At 33.2% G+C, this 24,298-nt stretch overlaps 3 protein-coding genes across 3 annotated transcripts; 1 reads left to right on the top strand and 2 right to left on the bottom strand.

Moving 5' to 3' along the window:
- Positions 1 to 227: 227 nt before the first annotated feature.
- On the bottom strand, positions 228 to 13,798 carry LOC103868322. Its single transcript, XM_033291028.1, has one exon. It carries the CDS (start codon positions 6,585 to 6,587, stop codon positions 5,691 to 5,693), a length of 897 nt encoding a protein of 298 aa, XP_033146919.1. The 5' UTR covers positions 6,588 to 13,798; the 3' UTR covers positions 228 to 5,690.
- Positions 13,799 to 14,042: 244 nt separating this feature from the next.
- LOC103868303 (peptide chain release factor PrfB1, chloroplastic) lies at positions 14,043 to 16,291 on the bottom strand. The gene is made up of 7 exons (XM_009146404.3): positions 16,035 to 16,291; positions 15,873 to 15,938; positions 15,587 to 15,807; positions 15,315 to 15,518; positions 15,007 to 15,222; positions 14,647 to 14,833; positions 14,043 to 14,492 (listed from the first exon to the last, which is right to left on the bottom strand). Exons 1-7 carry the CDS (start codon positions 16,192 to 16,194, stop codon positions 14,188 to 14,190), a joined length of 1,359 nt encoding a protein of 452 aa, XP_009144652.1. The 5' UTR covers positions 16,195 to 16,291; the 3' UTR covers positions 14,043 to 14,187.
- A 232-nt stretch (positions 16,292 to 16,523) lies between these two features.
- On the top strand, positions 16,524 to 24,188 carry LOC103868305. The gene is made up of 2 exons (XM_033291027.1): positions 16,524 to 23,239; positions 23,324 to 24,188. The coding sequence occupies exon 1, from the start codon at positions 16,644 to 16,646 to the stop codon at positions 17,580 to 17,582; it is 939 nt and encodes a 312-aa protein (XP_033146918.1). The 5' UTR covers positions 16,524 to 16,643; the 3' UTR covers positions 17,583 to 23,239; positions 23,324 to 24,188.
- Positions 24,189 to 24,298: the final 110 nt, after the last annotated feature.

Raw genomic sequence — 24,298 nt, 5'->3', positions numbered from 1 at the left:
TCCACCATCAACCTTTATCTAATAGATAATTATTTTAGAAGTTCAATAATATCTTAAAGTATTTTGGATACATATTAAGAATTAAGATCATATTTGGTAGAAATTCTTTTTGTTATTATAAATGTTTCGGGTTCTATCGGATATCCATTTAGGTCCGGGTTCGGTTCGGATAATACCCATAACCCAATATACCAAAAAACAGGATTCATTCGGTATTTATGTCGGGTTCGGATCGGTTCGGATTCATTTTCATCGGATCGGGTTCGGTTCGGATTTTCGGGTTCGGTTTATTTGCCCAGCCCTAACTACACTTATATATATAACAAAGATTTATTTAAAATAAAATTGTTACTGGGTAAAATTTGTAAATCTTAAAAAGTTATTATTATACTTTAATAAGAAAATATATTTGGAATGTCCTCTTTTAAGGGAAAAAGTAGAAAAATTATTGGATCAAAACTCAAACTCATTTTAAATTTACGTTATTGGATCAAAACTCAAACTCATTTTAAATTTACGTTTTTTTTAAAAAAATGAGGATAACCATAAGAGATGCTCTTATTAACAACTAAGAGAAAAATATAACACAAACACCTGCTGTAACAAGATAGATAAAGTGAAGCTCATATACACAACAAACCGGTATATATACTAATCTACTACAATCATTTTCAAAAACCATCTACGAGAAAAACAGAAAATAGTAATGACAACAAACAAAACATCTGACACCATTGGAATCTCTCTCACATGCCCTCTTAAGAGAAATAATGTCACACGTTGCAGCATCCTCAAGATATCATCTCAGCCATAGTATGCTCGTTTTACCACCGCTGACACAAGCTGCGACATGTTTACAACAAGTTGAACCTAACAGATCAGGTGGCCAACTACCAGAGGCCACTACATTGTAGGCATAGAAGAGTACCTTATGTACGAAAACATCAACATTGGGCTGCATTACGTACGGACCGCAGCCACAACTTCATACGACTATGGAGCATATCTCTACGGTCTGCTCATGCTCTGCACTAATTGCTATTATTTCCAAAAATAATTTTAATGAATAGAGAAGATATAATTTGTAACACATCAAGTTTGAGAAAATACTATTTACAATTTCATTTTAAAACTATTTTTTATTTACCATCTTTAAACTTCTACATAGTTTTTTTATATCTAAATATATTAAGATATGCATTTTATAATTTAATAAAATTATTAATACTTCCATTAACAAAAATATAAATTCTAATAAATCATTATTTATGCTGTTGAAAACTAAACTTATATATATAAAAAATATTTTATTTTATTACTGAGTAAAATTTGTAAGTATTAAAAAGTATTATTAGAATTTAATAAAAAATATATTTGGAATGTCTTCTTTTAAGGGGGAAAATTAGAAAAATTATTGGATCAAAACTCAAACTCATTTTAAATTTACATTATTTAAAAAGATGAGGATAGCCATAAGAGATACTCTTATTAACAACTAAGAGAACAATACAACAAAAACACTTGCTGTTACAAGATAGATAAAGTGAAGTTCATATACACAACAATCCGGTATATATATACTCAGCTACTACAATCATTTTCAAAAACCATCTATGAGAAAGAAAAAAATAGTAATGACAACAAACAAAACAGCTGACACCATTGGAGTCTCTCTCACATGCCATCTTAAGAGACATAATGTCACACGTTGCAGCATCCTCAAGATATCATCCCAGCCATAGTATGCTCGTTTTACCACCGCTGACACAAGCTGCAAAATACTGACATGTTTACAACAAGTTGAACCTAACAGAGGTGGCCAACTACTGGAGGCCACTACATTTTAGGCATAGAAGAGTACCATATGTACAAAAACATCAACATTGGGCTGCATCACATACGGACCACAGCCACAACTTCACACGACTATGCAACATATCTCTACGGTCTGCTCATGCTCTGCACTGAAAATTTTCATGAATGGAGCACATATTCAGATAAAATTAGATAGGAGAAAAAGAAACAAATCAAAAGTTTGCTGGGAATACACATGTATATCACTCGGCTCGGCATAATAAGAAAACACAGAAACCCACTTTACATAGCTAATTTAAGAGTCTAAAGAATTCCACAAAATTCCTACATGAAATGTATAAAAGAGCAATCCTAGAAGTGTTATTATTACATACAGATGACAAGACTCGCTAACATTTAGATTTGTTCTAGAGAAGGTATGGTAGTTACACATCCAATCTTTCTTTTTATGTATCACTTACAATTAACTTTCCAAAACGCAAGCAGGCCCAAACCTAAATAATCAAATTCACCCATTTGCATATCAAATGCCAACAACAATTTAATGACACAACAACTACACCATCATACACCCACCTATGCCAAAGAAAATCTCCGCCAGTACAAAACGACACTATATCAACCTTCTATGTCTACTAAATAATACATCCACCACTCACACACATCCGTGTAGGCAAACAGATGTGACTACACGACCAAATATATCTAAAACACCATCCTCCCACAAACCATTTATGCATACCAACATGTACTCAATAACTTATGCAAGTAACCAAGTAGAACCACACCATCTATACAACAAACGAGTAAGCAATATTTTAAAATCTTGTGCGCAGCGCGATAGTACCCCTAGTTATTAGAATAAAGTGTGTCAAACACTCATTTTAATACATTTTCTAAATTTTACATATTTTAGAAAAATTCAAAATGGTTAGATTGAGTTAATTTCCAGAAGGGTGGGAGTCGCTCGAGGCTACTCTTCGAGAGATATATTTGTACACTGGCATTTTGTATAATCTTGATTTTTTTGTTAATAGGAAAACTAGCCGACAAAAAGAATAAGAGGAAAAATTAAAACTATGTATGATTGCTTCAAAAACTGACGGAAACAAGAGTGGTTATTTGAGAGGGGGACCTTGAGTCCAGGGGTGGACGTAGGTGAAGACCTAAGGGGGCATGTTGTCACGGACTGATTCTTTACTTTGCCAGAACGTGCAGTTTTAGCACCTTTTCATCCTAGTGATTGCTAAGTCAGCCTAACTCCTATTACTCGATCAGTACATAGACAAAGAGTGAGGACATTGTAGAGAGAGATTAGAGCTTAAGGAAGTATTTATTTTATAACTTGGTGAATGAATCTTACAATGAGGCTTCAGCCCTTTATATACACATCCCACTTTCTTAATGGACGGTTGAGAATGAACCGATCTAACAACTCAGATCTTTTCCTATCTATGAAGTTACTTCGTGGTGAAATAGCCTCCCTTAAGCAATTTCGCTCCTAAGTACTCTACATATTTCCACACACTTTTTATAATATTTAATACTTAGATATTTTACATAAGTACTTCATACATAAGAAAACTAAGTAAAAATGAGCTTGAATCTCCTTTGGCTTTGCCCGATATATGGCTCCTCATCATGGACGTTTTTGGGTCTTCAAAATGAACTGTGATATCCTCCCCCACCTATGCTGGAGTTTCGCGATGCTTGGTTTTACGTAAACAACATATTCTTCAGCCTTAAGTATATGTATGTCCATCAAGTTTCCTGACTTAACAGTTTACATACCACTCTTGGTAAAAATTCAACAATAAGTATCACGATGTAAATATCAGATTATGTCCAAGCTTCTAACCAATAGTATATTTCTTGTGCTACAAAGTTATCAAGCATCACAACGTCCCATTCCATTGATTCTTCATCAACTAAATCACTAACTTAATTATGAGATGTGCTACTAGGACATTTGGCCTAGCCGACCTTGCAGGTGAAGTTGAAGTTGGAATCCGTGGATCCTTCCATGCTCTTACATCATAACCTAAATAGATCTTTTGCCAAATCTCCAACAACAGCAGAGGCCTCACTGCAGATAAACTAGTCCATACATATATATATGAAGTGGTATCTATATCACTAGCCCAAAATGGCAAACTTAGTGTATAGTACTTACCACGCAAAATCCGGACACAATAATGTGATCGCTATCTAATATGTTCGTTTCACATATATGGATATGAGGGTCACAAATTTTTAAAATAAAGGACAAACCACATATTATACTAGATATTTTATAATAATTTTTAAGAAATAATTATAAATAAAAAATTAAGGATATCAGAATTTGAATTAAATCCTAACGTGAACGGTACCTCCAAAAGAGAATTAATTTAATATAGGTTTAGTTTTTGTCTAGAAAGGTACACTAGCTTACAAACCCAAAACCTCGGCATCATTAAAAAATATGAACACTTTATATTTCATTTTTTACATTTACATTCGATGTGGACTCTTTTCGCAATCAGAGAAGAGAGGTATCCAACTCATTGAAAAGTATTTCGAGAGACTGCAATGAGTGTCATCCTCTTTGGCCTAGTGTTCATTACTGAGGAGGTTTTAACATATTTTTTAACAATAAAAGAAGGATTATATTCAACAAGAACAGTTACAAAATCTTGCAATTTCAATGAACTCCGGTAATCAAGAGCCGACAAACCAACACAAAGGTCTTCAGAGACGAAAGTCCACAAATGGGAAAGTATGGAAACATAGAACAAGCAGATAATCTAAACTAACAGATCCAAACTGGCAGACGCAAGGAACAGATAAAAAAAACAACAAAAATCAATAATAACAAGGCATGAAGATTGTGTTTCAAAAAAAAAGTGTTTCAAATAAAACAAGTCATGAAGATTTTCTTTAGAGCTTTTTGATAGAGACAATACGAGGGAATCCTCCTATAGTGAATATCCCAAGAGAATAAGAGACTAAAGCTTCATACTTTAGGAGACAGAACCACTTTTAGTTCATAAGTCATCAACCAGAAATACGCAGACAGAGAAAAACCGACTTGAAACGCAAAATTGAAGCATGACAGAATGTAGATCTCGATCAAATCATAAGATAATCCACAAGGACCGAAACCACTCATAAACAGGTTCAAATTTGATCAAGAACTTGACAAGGATGAAGATCGAAACCAAATATGAGCCAAATTAAGAGAGATTAATATCATCATGCAAATCATCCAATCCATCATTATGTATCTTGGAAATAAATAGATCTGAAGGGTAGTAAACCCAACCCACGCTGACTAGAAAGATTAATAGGAGAAGAACGATTAATACACTGCAAGATTAGCTGAAACTTTTGTTCCTTCTGGAAGGGGCACAGCAAGATCGAAGGTCTGGAAATCCACATGTAGAGTAAAACGAGAGCAAAAGCGAAATATCTAGATCAAAATACAAAGAGCGACTACAGCTCTATGGAAGCAGCCGGAGTCGGCAAACAGTCAATAACAAATGGATAGATCTAGAGAGAAGGTTGAAACCTCTATTTTATGGTTTATTTGTGTCATTCCTTTGTTAGATCACTTTTTCTCTTCGGGGTGATCGGTTTATTGGAGAGAAGGTTGTAAGTTGCAACATCTAGCCTTTAGACTAGAGTAATTTTTATTTAGAGGGTAGTCCATTATTCCCAATCAAAATATTTCGATTAGACAGGAAAGAAAGATATCCAAGACAACTATTTTTTTTTTGTCAGCATATCCAACAATATGATTATTTATGACATAAGATAAGAGATTTAGCATCAGAAAGAAAGAAAGAGAAGATAATAATAATATTGTCACTTGAACAAGTTACATAGGCATCTTTTTATTTTCTGTATCTATTTTTAAACTTACGAGCCCAAATAGGCTTCCCGTCGATGTAAAACTTTTGTTTACTCTCGCCCATAAGTATACGATCCACAGTAACGACTGAATCCAAGACCAGCCTCCCATATAGTGATTGTTGTTGAACATCCTGATTACTATTCAAGTTCTCATTGGGTAAGTTTCCACCGTACTTAGGTATGTGAACGCCCTTAACACAGTTTTCTCCATATTTTTCTGTGAATACCAGCCTCACTTCCGCTTCGGATACTGGGATTCCACGAGAAAACGTTAGAAAAAGGGTCCGGTCGTTTTCAGTTGCGATGCAACTAGCATTCCAGCCCCATATACCACTAGGGATAGGGAATAAATTTCTGCTGGAGAAATTATCCAAGGAAGCAACACTAGGCATCACGTTGATGCTCCCAAAAGTTGGATGCGGGAACCCGGGGATGATGAGAGGCTGGTTGTGGCTAGTGATGTAGGAGGATGGGAGAACTTGTTGAACTATGTCAGAGAAAATTCTTGAGCAAACAGTGGTTAAAAAGTTTTTGATTCCTGTGATGGCACTGTATCGATTTTGGTAGATTATTTGAAGAGATATATCCATAAATTCTGCAGTCACAGGGATCTGACTGAAACCATTTGGAGGTTCTTCGGATTCAAGACACCGGAAGCATAAGACAGCCTCATTAGCAAGAGCTGCAATGAGTGGATCGTTGAGCGCCATGATGACTGAGAAGATGTGCTCAAAGCCAAAGTCTTCAAGCCAAAGCCATGTGGCCATGACAAGAAGTGACTCAGCTGGAGATCTTGAAAATTTTTGTACCAATTTAACGAAAAGCAGTCTTTCTTGAACATAGAAATCATGCAGTTGTTCAATGCTACAATTTGACATAACTGACTGGGATTTTTAAGAACTGAGAAAAAATACAGACCGCCCAAAGCTTAGAGAATGTGAAAATTAAAGATAAACTATATTGTTCTCATTATGTAATAGGTTCGTTTTATACAGATATGAGGGTCACAAATGTAATAGATTAAAGATAATGACAGAAAGATTTCATTATCTCATTTTATCCACACGATAATTAGATATTTTACCATCCAATAACTGTTACAAATAAAAAATCAAAGATATAAATGATGGGTGTAAATCGCATTGTGAAAGGTTTACCGTTCAAATGATAATTTTAATTTAACATAGTCTGAATTATCCCTAACAAAAAATTATAGTCATTCAAACAAAGTAAACAATTATGCGGTCTACACCTAAGTTTGGGGTTCGAATCCCAGACTATGCAATTTATTGCAGATTACAGGAAATCCAGGTTTCAAGTCCCGGAGAATGCGGTTTATTAAACAATTATGCAGACTACAGAGGAAAATGCTTGCAAGGGATCTTCAACATGGTGCAAGTAAATCTGGCCAGCTGTGGATCTTCATAGGACGGCTCAGGTGATGCAGTTAGGCGTAGGTCTTCATAAAGCAGGTAGTATTGTCGGTTGTCGAATCGTCTATGTAATCTTTCCTATATCATAATTGTAATATCGTAATAAATCAGCGTTAAAAAAAAACAAAGTAAACATTCTATTGATCCGCCTTGTTTTTTTTTCTATTTTCCGGAGTGGCTCTGACCTAAGAATTAAGATCTTCAAATCATCTATATGATATTTAAATTTTAGCAAAAAAAAATAAAATATATTACATTTCTTTTTATGTTACATTTACAATTGTTGTGGATTATTTTTCACAATTCCCGAACTGAAATCGATTTTTTTTGGAGTTTGACATACTATTGGAACACATGTCTAACTATTACAAAGATGTAAAAAAAATATGTGTTAATAAAGATTGTTACTATTAAGAAAATAAAATAGTTTTATGAGATGATATATATGCTAAGTGTAAGGTATATTTTAGTAAATTACTCATACCATATGAACCAAGCTATAATTGAATATTATTTTTTCCCTAGATAAAAGTAATCAATAAAAATTTGACATATCTATGATTCACTGTATACAATATAATCTTAACATATATGTATAATATACATTTTAGTTATGATATATTTTATTTTCAACTATTTGTGGTCCTCTTTCCTTTTATTTAACTGGACATATCTAATTTTTTTATTTCTTTTCTATTTTGTAATTGTTTCTAAAAATTAGAGATTATTTCAATAATTTTGAAAATATTTTTTGTTTGCGGTCAAACGATATTTTTTTTTGTTTTTCTTTTAAATATTTTTTATCGTTGTCTTTGTTTTTTCGTGGCCGTGAGTTATTTTTAAAAATTGTTTAAGACCATTTTATTGTAGATGGGCTTATCTTCCTTTGCATGACCCATTTTAGATTTTAGACCGACTCAAGATATGAATACTTAAAAGGAAAAATAACACAAAGTGAGGAGTACCGATTAGAAGAGAAAAATAAAATGAACTGGCAAAAACAATAAATATATATACATAGTTAGCCATGCAAGAGAGGGTCATTCAGAAATCACCGCTTAAGAATATAACACTCATCACATCCTTTATCGAGAATGTTGGATCACTTACAATAACGCTTTTTCACGTCTCTTCAAATTATCCTAAATCACACTTTATTAATAATTAAATAGCATCTCCAGTAACTGAAATAAGCAAAAAAAATTAAAAGAAAAAATATATCAAGTAGCAAAAAAGCGTTCAACGTCCAACTACTACTCAATCTCACCCGAAAAGGTTAAAGGGAGAGTGAGCAACAGGAAAGTCAGTCATTGATAATGTGATGTTAAACCTACAAGTACAGGGACTCAGACTTACACTTTGACACGATTATCTAGTCCTAATATTTAACAATCATGATACCTAATACTCTCAAGCCTTGTAAGCAGGGGCGGATTCACGTACATTATAGGTGTGGCACGTGACACGTGCCCAATAATATAAATCCTTTGTGTAAATATGTAGGTAGTGAAAGTGTTAGCTCTTCCGGCTAATTCTTGACGTTTGGTGCCTCACCCAATTCATGTTCGAGCCTCCCCTTCTGTTCTTCATTTCTTTCAATTTTTTCAAAAACACTTTTGATCACTATCACCAAATAGTTTTCCCTTTTGGAAAATTACCGCAAATACCACATTCATAGTACCACTTTTCATGTTTATACTAATTATTTTTTTCTTCACTTTTAATGAAGGGTAAAAGACACTTATACTCCTGTCTTTTATTCCTAGGGTTAACTAATCTAGACATAGGGTTTAGAGTTGACGGATTAGGTAGGGTTTTTAGAATGTGAAATTTAAGATTCTAATAAATATATAAATACATACTTATTATAAAAGAATTCGAATTTGAAAAAGTATAAGTATGTATGAGTCTGTTTTTAAGTTGATGACAAAAAAATAAAGAAAAACTATAATTCAAAAATATAAAAATAATATTATTTTATTAATTATTTTTTATTTATTTTAATAATGATTTATTATATGTATAGATAACAAGGTTATATAGTCTTTTGCATCTTAATGAAGAATGTATTTTTGAATATGTTTCTTTAGTGGTGGTAAAAATTAAAAGTGGTACCATGAAAGTGGTAAACATAAAATTTACCCTTCCCTTTTACCTTTGTTTTAGTGTTAACTAAACTATTCTTTTTTTTTATAATTTCTTTTATTTTGTGTTAGTTTCTTCAAAAATATATCATTTATTTAAAATTTACTGAAACAATTATTTTTATTCAGTTTGCTTTTAAAAATTAGACTAAAATAAAACACTTTTAATCACTTTGCAAGAATATTTTTTTCCTTTTTCCTTTGTTTTTGTGTTACCTAAACTATTTTTCACTTTTTATTTTTTTTTATTCTTTATTTTTTAAACCAGCATTCGGTTTCAGTTCAGATATTTCCGTTTTTGGGGTTTTTGTTCTAGAAATTTAGGAACCATTCAGGTGTTTAGAAAGTTTGTTAGTTTCAGTTGGGTTTCTTCAGTTTTTGGTTTGATTTAGCAGCAAAGTTGGCAACCTAGCCATATGCAAAAAAGAAATTGGGTCCAAATCACTTCTAATTTGATTCTGGTTTTTCGGGTAACTACGGATTTATAAATAAAACTATCGGATAATTTGGGGTTTTCAGAATGAACAGTTTTTAATATTTTTAGTCAAAAATGTTTTTGGGTAATTTGGTTTTTCGATTATAAATAGTATTTTTAGGATATTTGGTTATTTATAAATTAAATATAGTTAATATTTGTAAGTTTATAATTTCTATTTTAAAATTTCAAGTACCCATTTGGTTCTTGGTCCTTCAATTTTTTTTGGTTCTATAGATATATGATATGTTCGGTTATTTATGAAATTCAGTTCAAATTTTAGTTTCGGTTTTTCAATAGGATTTTTTTTTCTCTTATCATGTCTGAGTAGATCACCCTTGTTAGATTTAAGGATTTCATGAGTTTAATGTCAAATTGATAATCATAGGATTGCTAGGGTTTCTTATAGATTTCTACACCAGGATTTTTTATCATACTAGCTTCTAGAGTAGTTGGAGTAACAAAGAGAGTGTGTCTGATAACCTGAATCTAGAATCACAGGATAACCAGAATAGAACGAGTGTGACCGATAACCTGAATCAAATACTTCTGGACTAATTACTTATTCGCAACGAGAGTTGGTCTAGGATTTAGTTGAATAACATCAAATATTGGTTGTTGCTTGTTTGATTCATCGCGTATAGGCAATGAGAGTTGGTATTTGATTCGAGTTAGAAATATGATAGTTTATCTCAACGAGAGTTGGATAACTTGTTGTTTGCATTTGAGTTCTAGAATTGAACCTTATAAACCCTCGACACCATTGATAGTAGTCTTGAATTCATTGTGTGATAATTCCTAGATCTAGTGCATTTCTCCTACCGCTTACATTTCTATCTATTTTCTTATTTTGTTATTTGCTTTCTAACTGATTTCCTAGCTTAATCTGAAACTCAAGTCTATTGTGTGAACCATAGAGTCTCTGTGAATTCAATCCTCAATTACTACAACGAACCTCTTATTTGAAAGAGTACCTTGAAGGTTAATTTGATCATATCACCCGCTCATTAACACCCAAATCGTCAAGAGCAATACATGTTCATTACATATACCATTAGCGTTTCGTGTAAAACCTACGAAAATGTTGCTAGCAAAACATCATCAAGAAATAGCTTACGTAAAACCTCATTGAGTTAAACGAAACAAATTTCCCAGAAGATTATAAGAAAAACATTCACGTAAAATATGCGTAATAATCACTCTTAGAACACTACCCTACGTCTCTCGACAAAGATACGCTAATAGTCTTCATAGAATCGGTTACCCACAACTTTCGTACAACTAGAACAAGTTATACGAAAATGTCTACGTGAAAACAGTATCAGTGGTTTTCAAAACAACATGGCGATATGAACGAGGAAACAGTACTCCTCGCTTATTAATGTCACAATCACTTACAAACAATATACAAAACATCTCCCATGAAAAATAACTTGGAAAGTTTCGCATATGATATGACTTGTCCGAGACAGCTTGCGTAAAATCATCACAAGTTCTACAAAACCACTTTTGTATAATCTTTACAAACAAATCACACAAATTAGTTTGCGAGAAAACGAGATCGGCATCTTCGCACTACATAGCAACAGAGATATAGAGAGACCTTCCTTTCACGCGTTAAGGTCTCTTCCCTCGTTAACTTTTTTTCTCCTCGGTCGTTAACATGACAAGTAAACTATAAGGAACATGCTCCCATTACTTTTATATGAAACTTCTCTTGTAAAGTTTCACAAAACATCTTTGGCCAAATACTTACAGCTCACTGATATACCTTGGTTTTTATGGATTTTGACCATGGTATAAGTCCAGTTTTAGAGTCAATATCAATGTTTCGAGTCAGTTCAAGAGTCTTTGCAGGCTCATATACGTTTGGGAGCATTTTGGAGAATAAAGAGCTATGTGGAGGATTAAGAGAAGTTGTGCTGAAAAGTTGAAGTCAGAGTTGATAATTGAAGAGCGTGTCGATCGACACTCACCCTTGGTGTCGGTCGACACCCATGCTAAAACCAACCAATTCTCAAGAATTGCAAGTCAGCCCAAAAGTTTTCCTTATTTATAAAAGTTCTCACATCGTGTTTTAACCTATACCAGAATTCGACCCACACCCCCGTGCAGGTATTTATTACACTTTAAAAACATGAATATTATTTAAATTTTTATTAATTAACATTTTAAATATTTATCTTATTTCAAAATATTTATAAACATAATAATTAAATATTTTAAATGCTGTAAAAAATATTGACTTGTGCGCTATACTACACATTCGACAAATATTGACCCATTAATATGTTTGAGCAATTTTTCTCTTAACAAATTTTTTTTTCCAAATGTAATAATAATTTAAATATTTTGATTAAATATAGGTCATATGGCGAGATTTAGATACATCAGAAAAATAATATTGTTAGAAACATTAAATATTATTCTACAAGTAATTCAGTGATATTTATATTTTAGTATCGATATTTTTTATTGTTGAAAATAATTAATAGTAACTGAAAAGGTTAAAATATATTTTAGAAATATTTGATATATATATATATATAATATATATATATATATATATATATATATTAAGTGAGATTTAGATAGATTAAAAATGAATATTTGGTTATAAACAATCCATATTATTTTACAAATAATTCTAAAATATTTTTTTTTATTGAAATGTTAAATTTATTTATCAACAAAAGAAAAAAAATGTTTACAGCACAATAGAGTTTGGAATATATATATTTAATCTTAGCATATATATATTTTATTGTTGAAAATAATTAATGGTAACAGTTAAACCTATATTTTTGGAATATTCAAAATACATATATCTTAGGCCTTACAAGCTAAATGTGTTGGGATTATATGATACTTGGAAAATATTACATAATATTATTAAAAATATTTCTTAAACTTGAATTTTCCTAAAATTTAGCTAAATCATTTTAGGAAATATCTTGAACACAGAAATTTAGCAAAACTTGAATTAGGAAATAATTTAATAAAATAGGAAAAGACAATAACTACCTAAGTTAGGATTATTTAATACTTTAGTGGCATGACAATGTAAATATTGGAGAAAACTAGGGTAAATTCAATTTTGTATTTTTTTTAATAGATTAGATTATTTTATTTTCGGCCATTTTTGAAGCTAAGCTTATTTTAGATTTCAAGAGAAGATCATAACTCTTTCAATTACCAATTGGAACTCATGTTTTGATTTATTTATGTTATCAGATTCTTTTAAGAAGAAAGAAATGCAATAATTGAATGTTCGGTAGTTGTGTCTGAGATATACAGTTAAATTTTCTATTTTTGACAACGAACGACTTTTTATTACTGAAACTTGAGGTGGTCTGGTAACTAAACTGTAATAGAACAACCAGTAAAACAAATTTCTCTATGAAAAACCTTTTACTCCTAGCTAAAGAATAAGAAATTACATTTTTCGGTCTTGGGATGTACGAGATCTTGAAGTTTGGAAAACACAATCGTAGAGTCTTTATCACCTCCAGTTCCGTTAAGAAGCTCGGCCATGCATGAGGGTCATTTCCCATTACAATCCGTACCAAAGTTATGACATGTTGAATGAAGAAGTATTCTTTTCATAACCTATCATAATGCTTCTAATTATGTGTGCGCAAAACAGCTTCTTTCCTTCTTAAGTTGTTTGTCCCCATAAGTTGAATATTTCCTAAGCTATCCATCCCAACTCATATGCATCCACTAAACTGAGTTGTAGAGGTCCATGAACCATTCACCATACAAATATTACCCAAGCTTCAGACTTCTATTTGCTCATTAGGAGTTTCTTGTGGCGATAAAGGTATTGTCTCATTTTCTTTGAACCACGCTTGACACTCGTTTTCTGCGTACCAGACTAGCTTCATAGGATCTCTGTCTATCCCCCTAGTTTATCATTCTAAGCCTTCTGGATATACCATATTATATAGAGATAAGGATCCATGTCCAATTCTGGTTCGTCGATGTTGTTCTTTCTCCATAAAAGATAGTCCATATTAGCATAAATGTTCGGTAAATGAAAAATGCAAGGGCTAGATGAAATTGCTGATAAAGACAATGCAGTAATGCTGGTGGGCATTCAAAATAGCATGCGTAACAGCTTCTTCGGGTTCTCCACATCTTGGGAAATAATTATCACATTGCATATGACGACGTATCAGATTCCTCGTTACCGCCACATATAATGTTACATATAATTTTAAGGTATTTCAATAATATAAGGTATATACCTTTTTTACCATTCCTAGTTTCCTATAGCAGTTACAAACAGAATTGAATTGCATTAGGATCTTGTTTAAGCTTGTCTGTTTAAAATTTTGGAGATTTTATAGTAAATTGAACAGTGTAGGAGGAGATGACTCTATCTAATGAGAGAAATAAAAGAGAAGAAACCTATCAAAATGTTCTAATTGGCTACAACAGAAGCCATGGCTAAGGTGTACTTATGCTTAAGGTAAGCTTTGATGAAAGGGTCCAAGTCACCATCCATTACAGATGTGATATCTGAAGTCTCATGACTTGTTCGGACATCCTTAACCAGTTTGTAAGGATGAAACACGTAGTTCCTGATCTGCTGTCCCCACTCAGCTTTCACTACATCTCCTCTTATTTCCTTGATTTCAGTCGCACGCTGCTCCTCCGCAATCACCAACAGTTTCGCCTTAAGTCGGGCCAGACCTCTCGTCTTGTTCGCCGATTGACTTCTCTCCTCTGCCACTCAATATAAAATCATTTCTCATATATCAGTAACGCACAACATGCGAGAAAGCGTCAAGGGGATCATGCGGGATATTCAGATTCTTCACTACAGGTTGTTTACTTAGACCAACATAAGAGTAGATTAGTGGAGACTGCAAGGACAAACCTGAGCAACGGACCGCAACGCCAGTAGGGATGTGTGTAATGCGAACAGCAGTTTCAACCTTGTTGACATTCTGTCCTCCTTTTCCACCAGCCCTCGTGAAAGTAATCTCAAGGTCCTCCTCTGGTATTTCAACTCCGACTGCTTCATCAGGCAGAAGCGGCATCACCTCCACACCAGAAAAGCTCGTCTGTGTGCAAATATCAAAATATAAGTGAATAGCACCAAAAAAAAACACATATGCTTTTGGGGTTCATTAACACTCCACCACATTAGTGAGCGGCTGCTATTTACCATAGATGTGTACAAAATCATATAAATTGTTTCATGTTCTTTTTAAGTAAGAGGAGTAGCTTAATAAACCTGGCGAAGGCCTTTGGAATTGAATGGTGATTGTCGTACAATCCTATGAGTTCCTTTCTCCCCAGAAAGGTAACCATACGCATAACGCCCTTCGATCTCAAGCGTGGCAGACTTAATCCCAGCTTCCTCTCCAGCCGACATTTCAACAATTTTAGTCTTGTACCGCTGCTTCTCCCCCCATCTCATATACATCCTAAGTAGCATGTCGGCCCAATCCTGCACTGGAAGTTATCAAAGAAAAATTATAGGAAACACACAGATAGATGCCTAGCCTCAAAGGATTGTCATGTCAGGTAAACAGTGATTACCTGAGCATCAGTCCCTCCAGCTCCAGCAGTAATGGTGACTACCGCGCCTTCTTTATCATAAGGTCCTGACAGAAGCTGCGTTAGCTCAAATCGATCAACGGATTTGTTCAACTCTTTGATGATTCCCATGGCCTCTTCAAGCAGGCTCACATCAGTAGAATCCATCTCTTCTGTTAGCTTAACAATCGTTTCCGCATCTTCAACCTGCCTCACAAAGTATTATTACCACATTTCTTAAGGACAATGCAAACAATTCAAAAAGAATCAGGTACCATAGATTTGAATTCAGAGAGCAAGCGCAACCGATCTTTGAGATCGTTCAAGGCGGAAAGCGTTTCTTGAGCTTTAGCACGATCGTCCCAGAAGGAGGTATCAGTAGCTTTTGACTCCAAAAGAGCAATTTCGTGTTGTAACTGCTCCAAACCAGCAGAAGCTCTAATCTCTTCAACACGAGCTGATGCTATTTCTACATCCTTCCTCAATGTATAAAAATCTATAAACAAAAAAGGAAAATCAAAACCCCTGTAACTTAAAATTCTCAACACATTAAAGTGGTACCTTGCATCACCCACTCGCTCGTATCACTTTCGCTCAGGTTACTACTCTCCTGTGTAGCGAATGATACTGAAAGACAAAACAAAATAAAAATGGAAGAAAATTGTTAGCCCGATGATGACGAAAATTTTGAAACTGCAGCTATAGACTGAGAGAAGAACAGACTGGGAGAAGTGAGACGAGAGGTGGAAGAATAAGATAGATGGGGGAGACGAAGCGGAAGCGAGAGACGAAGAAGATGGACAATCTTCGGTCGGAGAAGAGGAAGCGTAGGTTTTCCGGCGATGACGAGAGGTCTGAGAACGGTGGTGACCTCCATCGACATATTCCCTTCCGCTGTTTCCCCAAATCTAATCGCTTCTGCAACTTATCCACACCAAGCTAGCTAGCCCCCACGTCATCAGTTTCAAAAAACTTTTTTTAACATCTTCTTTTTATTATTATCAAACAAAACTTTAACATATCACTACATTTTGTGCGGATAATTGTTTTAACTTTTTAAAAAACATAAAGTATATGTTTATTGTATATAAATATTGTGATATTAGCATTCGATTATTATTTGTTTTGAAATTTTTTTTATCATATACTAATTACTAGGTGATTTTCCATGCTCATGCACGGATATAAATATTTATAAAATAAATATACTATAATAATTGATTGTTATTTATTTTAATTTCAATTAACTTATAATTTGTTTACAATTTATATTAATAGTATTATATTATTTTAATTAGATATATGATTTTAGATCAAAATCAAAGATGAAAGATGTGTGGGCCGGTGAATACTCCCCCCAAAATAAAAACTTTCATGTGGTCAGCTATCCAAAAAGTCATTCCCATTGGAGAAAACCTACAGAGAAGGGGTGTTACACAGGAAGCCAAATGTATAAGATGTGGAGAGTTGGAATCAGAAGCTCACATTTTCTTCAAGTGCGACTTTGCTAAAAAGGTATGGCAGCAGTTTAATCTTTCACCAACTGTGGACATCGCTTCTCAGACAAGACTCAAAGCGGTGCTAGTAACCTCCAGGACAAACTGCTGCCTCCCACCTCTAGGAGTCACCACCAACATACTTCCCTGGATCTTCTGGTCTCTGTGGACAGCAAGGAATACACTAATCTTCGAGAAGAAAACCTACACAGTGGAAGACACGGCCATAAGAGGAATCAAGTTAGCTAGGGAATGGATTCAAGCTGAACCGGCTCCACACGCATCATCAGTAAGAGCTAGGAGAGGAATTACCAACAGGCCACGCCTCGAGACAACCCACAGATCCTCTACCGACATCACAAGTTGCAAAACTGACGCGGCGTGGGATAAGAAGACCAACACAGCCGGAATTTCTTGGATCATCGAAGATCTTCCCCGATCCATCGACTTGCGGGGTGTGATGGTCCAGCAAAACGTCTCCTCTCCTCTTGTGGCTGAAGCTTTGGCGGTGAGGGAAGCTCTCCAAACGGCGTCCTCTTTGAGTGTGACACACCTTCGGATGTACTCCGACAACCAAACCCTGATCAGGGCCATCAACGAAAAACTGTTCGAGAAAGAGATCTATGGCATCTTGAACGATATCGAAGCTTTCTTTTCTCTGTTTGTCGATTTAGTTTTCTTCTATCTCCCTAGGGCTGAGAATGGGCATGCTGATGCATTAGCCAAATACATTCTCAGAAACCCAAACCATGTAATGGACCGGCCCATGGGCTAAACCCTTTTCCTTTCCTTTATTAATGCAAAATTTCGTTGACCAAAAAAAAGACATATGATTTTAGATATGTTATATCTAGTCGGCTTTGTTGGTTTTACAGTCGTTGTAGTTATCATTTGGGTATATTAAATTGCATATATTTCTCTGAATTCAACTATAATTTTTTTATTTTATATATATTAAAATATTATGATTAATTTTCTTATTTGCATTATCTGTAAATATATTTAAGGAAGTTGATGTATAACTTAAGATATATTGTGCTTAGAATGAAATATAAAATAAACTAAAGTATCTGATTCCAAATTACATAAATTAATATAACGATAATATTCTACAGTCTCATGCATATATATAAATTTTACAGAAAAAAAACTAAATTAACAGTTGGTTAATATTTTATTTTCATTTATTAATATGTTATGAGTCATACTATAATTTACATTTATAAAATAAATTATTATTGTAAAATTATTTATTCTTATTGTAGTTAAATCTATGATTTTAGATATAAGTTGGATTAGTTGAGTCACTCATGTTGTGAGTACATTGAGTTATAATATTCTACAGTCTCATGCGTATATATAAATTTTACAAAAGAACTAAATTATAACAGTTGGTTAATATTTTTTATTTTCATTTATTAATATGTTATGAGTCATCCTATAATTTACATTAATAAAATAAATTTAATATGTTTTTGGAACTTAATAGGACCATAATCAAAATACCAAAGCAAATCTGAATTCTCATTTTTAAGATTATTTAAAATAAATTTTAATTTCCATTCAATAAATCAAAGGCATAAAGTTATTTAGAATTTGAAAAATATTTCAATTATTGTAAATAGTGATATTTGTTTATGAGCTTTCAAAAATGTATCAACCACTTACGCATGTAACTTCCTATTGTTCATCCCTTTATTTTCTAATATTTTTTTAAAAAATTATCAACATATAATTTAATAAATATTATGAAAATACATGCACAACGACATAAAAATCATATTATATAAGTAAAATTTAATTTATAGATTTTTTTTGCTGTAATTGAAAGATATTATAGTCAAATATATATATTAAAAATAGACAAAACATTTCAATTATACTAATTATAAACTATGTATGATACCCTTAATAAATTTTCTTAACCACATTGTTATATAAAAAAGAATTATATATAATATGTTAATATTTTAAAAAGAATCATACGAATTAACCTTTTTTCCTTATTTACATTTTTGATTTTTTATATTTTCTGAAATTAAATTTTGATATTATTATAAAGCTAAGGTGATAACTATACAATTTTCTACGATACATAGGAATATTATACTTTTTGATAAGTATACAATTTCCTATTTTTAAAAATTTCTCCTAACAATTTTATATATATAATTTCCTAATCCTAAGAAAATATAGATATAAAGAAATATTTTATTACTACAAAAGTATATTGTATGTTATTTAAAAATATTATTTAAATAGATTATTTCTATTTTGTGAACTTCCTTTTTTAGTGAAATCATATTATATATAAATATATTTTCGTTTTTTAAACTTTATAAATGTTTCCTTTTTATTATATATGGTATTTGGAAAATTTTGAAAAGGAAACAACATTAAAAATTTAATAACAGTATTTAAACGTAATATTTTTTAATTCATTAAGGGTATTAGTGTAATCAACCACCGTGAGAGTTAGCGTGACCGCGACACATAAGAAACTGACTTCTCAAATAATAATATAGAGATTTCATTTATTAATATGTTATGAGTCATCCTATAATTTACATTAATAAAATAAATTTAATATGTTTGTGGAACTTAATAGGACTATAATCAAAATACCAAAGGAAATCTGAATTCTCATTTTTAAGATTATTTAAAATAAATTTTAGTTTCCATTCAATAAATCAAAGGCATAAAGTTATTTAGAATTTTAAAAATATTTCAATTATTGTAAATAGTGATATTTGTTCATGAGCTTTCAAAAATGTATCATCTACTTACGCATGTAACTTCCTATTGATCATCCCTTAATTTTTTAATATTTTTTTTAAAAAACATCAACATGTAATTTGATAAATATTATAAAAATACATGCACATTCGACATAAAAATCATATTATATAAGTAAAATTTAATTTATAGTTTTTTTTGCTGTAATTGAAAGATATTATAGCCAACTAAATATATAAAAAATAGACAAAACATTTCAATAATACTAATTATAAACTATATATGATACCCTTAATAAATTTTCTTAACCACGTTGTTATATAAAAAAGAATTATATATAATAAGGTAATATTTTAAAAACAATCATACGAATTGACCCTTTTTCCTTATTTACATTTTTTTATTTTTAATATTTTCTGAAATTAAATTTTGATATTTTTATAAAGCTAAGGTGATAACTATACAATTTTCTACGATACATAGGAATATTATACTTTTTGATAATTATACAATTTCCTATTCTTAAAAAATTTCTCCTAACAATTTTATATATATAATTTCCTAATCCTAAGAAAATATAGATATAAAGAAATATTTTATTACTTCAAAAGTATATTTTATGTTATTTAAAAATATTATTTAAATAGAAAAGGAAACAACATTATAAATGTTTCCTTTTTATTATATATGTTATTTGGAAAATTTTGAAAAGGAAACAACATTAAAAATTTAATAATAGTATTTAAACGTAATATTTTCTAATTCATGGGTATTAGTGTAATCAACTGCCGTGAGAGTTAACGTGAGCGCGACAGATAAGAAACTAACTTCTCAAATAATATTATAGATATATACAGTATTGAATGTTGTTTGTATTTTCGAACTTTTAGAACATATAAAATTATTAGTAATACACTAAGTAATTATTTGAATTGTTATTTGAAAGAAAATGAGATAAGATCTAAAATTAGGTATAAAATGTATTTATAGTAGCTTAAGACATAAATAGCAAAATGGTAAAAAATCTTGTCAAACTCTGGATGTTGACATTTGGAATGCTCACAGCGTCTTGGTTGCCCGCCTCAAGGCCGCTCCAACACTTTGTCTCTGAAGGTCTTGATGGTTTCTTAGTCGCAGCCTTTGAGACCGCTGCAACATGTCGAGTGAGCTCACGCATAACTTCACCAAAAATCATGTGGCTACCACATACCGCTGCAATAGGCCGCTCCAACACTTGGTATCGTCTTCTAAAGGTTTACATCGGGTTTGGGGCATGGCATTAGGCCGCTGTGAAGGCTCAATTTCGTTTCTCGACCAAAATCACTCTTTTTGCCTCAAAACCCTTCAAATGCTTTAAACTCACCAACAACTATCTCCAACACATGATATAGACATATTCAATGCAATGCAACCTAAATATGCCTAAATGGTGATATATATGATCAATATTACACAAAATGATGGTTAAAATCATGCAAATTCATAAGATATCAGTGATTCAATTGTTGCATCGCTATCCATTTCATACACTTCCGTTCAAGGAGGTAACATGTTTTGTTATAGTTGGATCGAGATGAAGAGTGTAAAAGACAAGCCAAGATTACCATTTTATATACAAACGCCTTTTGACTGATCCCTTGAGAACTTGAATACTCTTTTCGAGTTGTATTATCTTTTGATTAGCTTCTTTATATTCATCATATTCATTGTCAATAATATTAGTCGAATTCGAAATCTTAGAGATCTGCTCATAGAAATGTTTTCTCACCGTTTCCCTAAACCCTACTATGTTCACGTTAAAATTCTGATCAGAGGTTTTAGCTCCCACAACTTTGCACTATTTGTAAGGATACAATAAAAAAAAAAAATCACTGACTCAAGAGCCCGATCGAAGATCAGCAATATCGAAATGGATCATAAAACTAGTGAATTCAACATGAAAATGAAAGTTATATGAACTTTTTAGATGAAAGTGGAGAGAAAATAAAGTTTTGTGAGTGTAGAATAAGAAGATACGAGATAGAAATTGAATAATTGAGTTTTAACTGTTCTAAAATAGTTGTTTATGGTGGTTGGAGAAATGATGATAGTGACATTGTTGTAAAGAAGAATAAATGTTAGGGTGTTTATAGTTTTTTTTTGTAATTTTAGAAAAGAAAAAAAAAGTATAATGGCATTCTTGTAAATATTGAAAATTTTAATTATTGTATGGAAACATAATTACAAAATATATAGATTTTTTTTTTGAAATGATTATTACAAAATATTATTGACCAAAGGACATAACCCGTAGCGGTCTTGGTTTCATTTGGGTCCTGTTAGGACTTAGGAGGGGTCTCCTGCGATCGTTTTTTGGGTTGCCTCTTGGTTGAGTTATTCTGGACGCGAACCGCTGGGCTTTCATGCTCTTGTTGTCTTGTCATCTACATTTCGTCGAGTCCACTGAAACTCAGACTTCGATGGACCATTCCGGTTCGAGGTGTTGACCTCGATGTTCCCCAACCTCGAAGCATACATATTGGAAGCTGGGAACTCGGGAGTTCAAAATGCTCCTTGGCTTTGTCTTTGGGGCATGGGGGTGCAACTTGCAGGCTTTGATCGATGTCTCGATCGGTCGAGAGCCCAGTTCGATGTGCCGTGAGTTCCCTCTCAGCTTGTTCTAGTCGATTGACTATAGTTCAATGCGCGATCTCATGGCCCTGTGACTTATCTTTGAGGGTGTAGAGCATGCTTCGTAGCTTGGCCACTTCCTCGTTGATTGACGTGCTTGCGTTCGATTTCTCGGATCATACTCTGCTGTTCTTTCATTTGATTTGAGAGCACAATGATATAATCATATGCAAATCGACAAAAATGGACTTTTATAATCTTGATCTGGTGCAAATGACTCTGCTATCTTCTCCTTTGCATGTTGGTTGTTTCGAGATCTTCGGGGTATTTTTCTCTTGACTTGTCTTCCGATGATTCTGGAAGATATTCCTTCGACATTGTTTTTCCAGTTTCAAACGAGTCTTTGACCTCGTTCCTTTTGTTCGAGCTCGAGATCATCTCTGAGCATCAGTCTTCGATGAGGCCGAGCCCTAAGTCTTTCTTTAACATGGGCCGGCATATGTTTTCGCTAGATCATGTCGAAGTTTGGGTCCAACATTTTTGTGAGAGATAAGGTCCAAAAGGGTGAGGTTTGAGTTGTACATATACCTTCCACATCGCAATATGCAGACATATTCACTAAAGGTTTACCGTCTTCTTTGTTCATCGACTTTCACTCCAGTCTAGACGTGTTAGATCCCCGCGCTCCAACTGCAAGAGGGTGTTAGAGCACCATTATCGCGGGCTCTTAAAGCCCGTATTCAATGTATTCAGATTTAAAAAAAAAGAAAAATTGGCTAATTAAAGAGGAGACGTCGCTTAATTAAGCCACACAAGAGACGGGTTTTGTGAACACGTGTCATTATCTCATCCCTCTCTCTCTCTACCAAAGCATTCTCTCTCTTTCTTTCGTGTCTCCTCGGCGACTCCGACTCCATCTGCTGATCTCTCCTCCACGATGACCTATCAGCGACGACTCCGACTCCATCAACCGGCGACTCTGACGATGACCTCTCCGCGATGACTCCGGCGCCATCAGCCGACTCAGAGACTCACTTCTCGTCAACCTCACGTTTTCCTCCGCCGCCGCGTCTTCTTCGCACACAGGTTTCAAAACACTAATCTGATTCTTTACCAAAAGTGATCATAGACTTAAATCTAAAATCTCATTTAAATCCAATTGAATAAAAGACTAGAGAAGAAGGAAACAAAGGTGGAGAAGAAGAAAAAGTACACAGTTTGAGATGGAGTTTCGAAAGAGAGATCCGGATCAGATATGAGTTTGGGAGATCACATATGGAGTTTCTATTAATAGAGGACGTGGCAGGGAAGCCATAGAAACTGACGTCTCTGTCATTGGAGTAATGACTTCGTTGTGGTGTGCCTTGCTTCCTACGCAAGCATCAGAAGTAGCAGCTCAAATCTGGGAGGTTCAACTGTTCTGTTGCAGCAAATTCAAGAGAGCGTGGGAGGTTCATTTGTATGCTGATCTGACTGAAACTTTGTACAGATGTAGGGGACACTGCAGACTCAGAGTTCAACGGTGTGATCGAAAAGTGGACGGTCAGTTTATTAGTTATTCATGTATTTCTGAACCGGTTTGGTACATTGTGAAACAGAGTGGTATGTTGATGGATCGTCTTGTTTGGTTGGGAAAATGAGCTCGGACTGAGCTCATATTTGGCAGGAACCTTATGGACTCGTGGATATATGTTCAACTATAAGGAGAGAGGGTCTGGAGTTCGGGAACATGGAAAACGAGCGGTACAACGGATCTGTCCAAAGTTGAGAAAATGAAAACTTGTTGTCAAGTGGCTAAGGTGAGGGATTTATGGGAGCATAGTTCATATTTTTCTGTTATACTACATGAGTTATAATATGTAGGCTTAGATCTGATTGTTAGTTAGAAATTCTATGATTATATGGTGAAGGTTGCAAAGTGTGTTACACTTAATAAGGTTAACTTTACTTGCTATCTCCTTGGACTTGTTATTAGTGAAATTGTTATAAGGAACATTGTTTTGAAGATGGTTAAACTTTCTTATTTGCTTGTCCAGTTTATTGGTCTATGCTTTGGTTTGTTTGGCTCCTTGTAGCTTTATTGTATCCTCCATTGATGGAGTTGAACTCTTCTATATTTCATTGAAAGTAGTTTGATAAAAAAAA

This window comes from Brassica rapa, chromosome A05 (genome assembly GCF_000309985.2).
Source record: "Brassica rapa cultivar Chiifu-401-42 chromosome A05, CAAS_Brap_v3.01, whole genome shotgun sequence".
Taxonomy (NCBI): domain Eukaryota; kingdom Viridiplantae; phylum Streptophyta; class Magnoliopsida; order Brassicales; family Brassicaceae; genus Brassica; species Brassica rapa.
The sequence above is the reverse complement of the archived record's forward strand: the minus strand, read 5'-3'. Positions and strand labels throughout refer to the sequence as shown.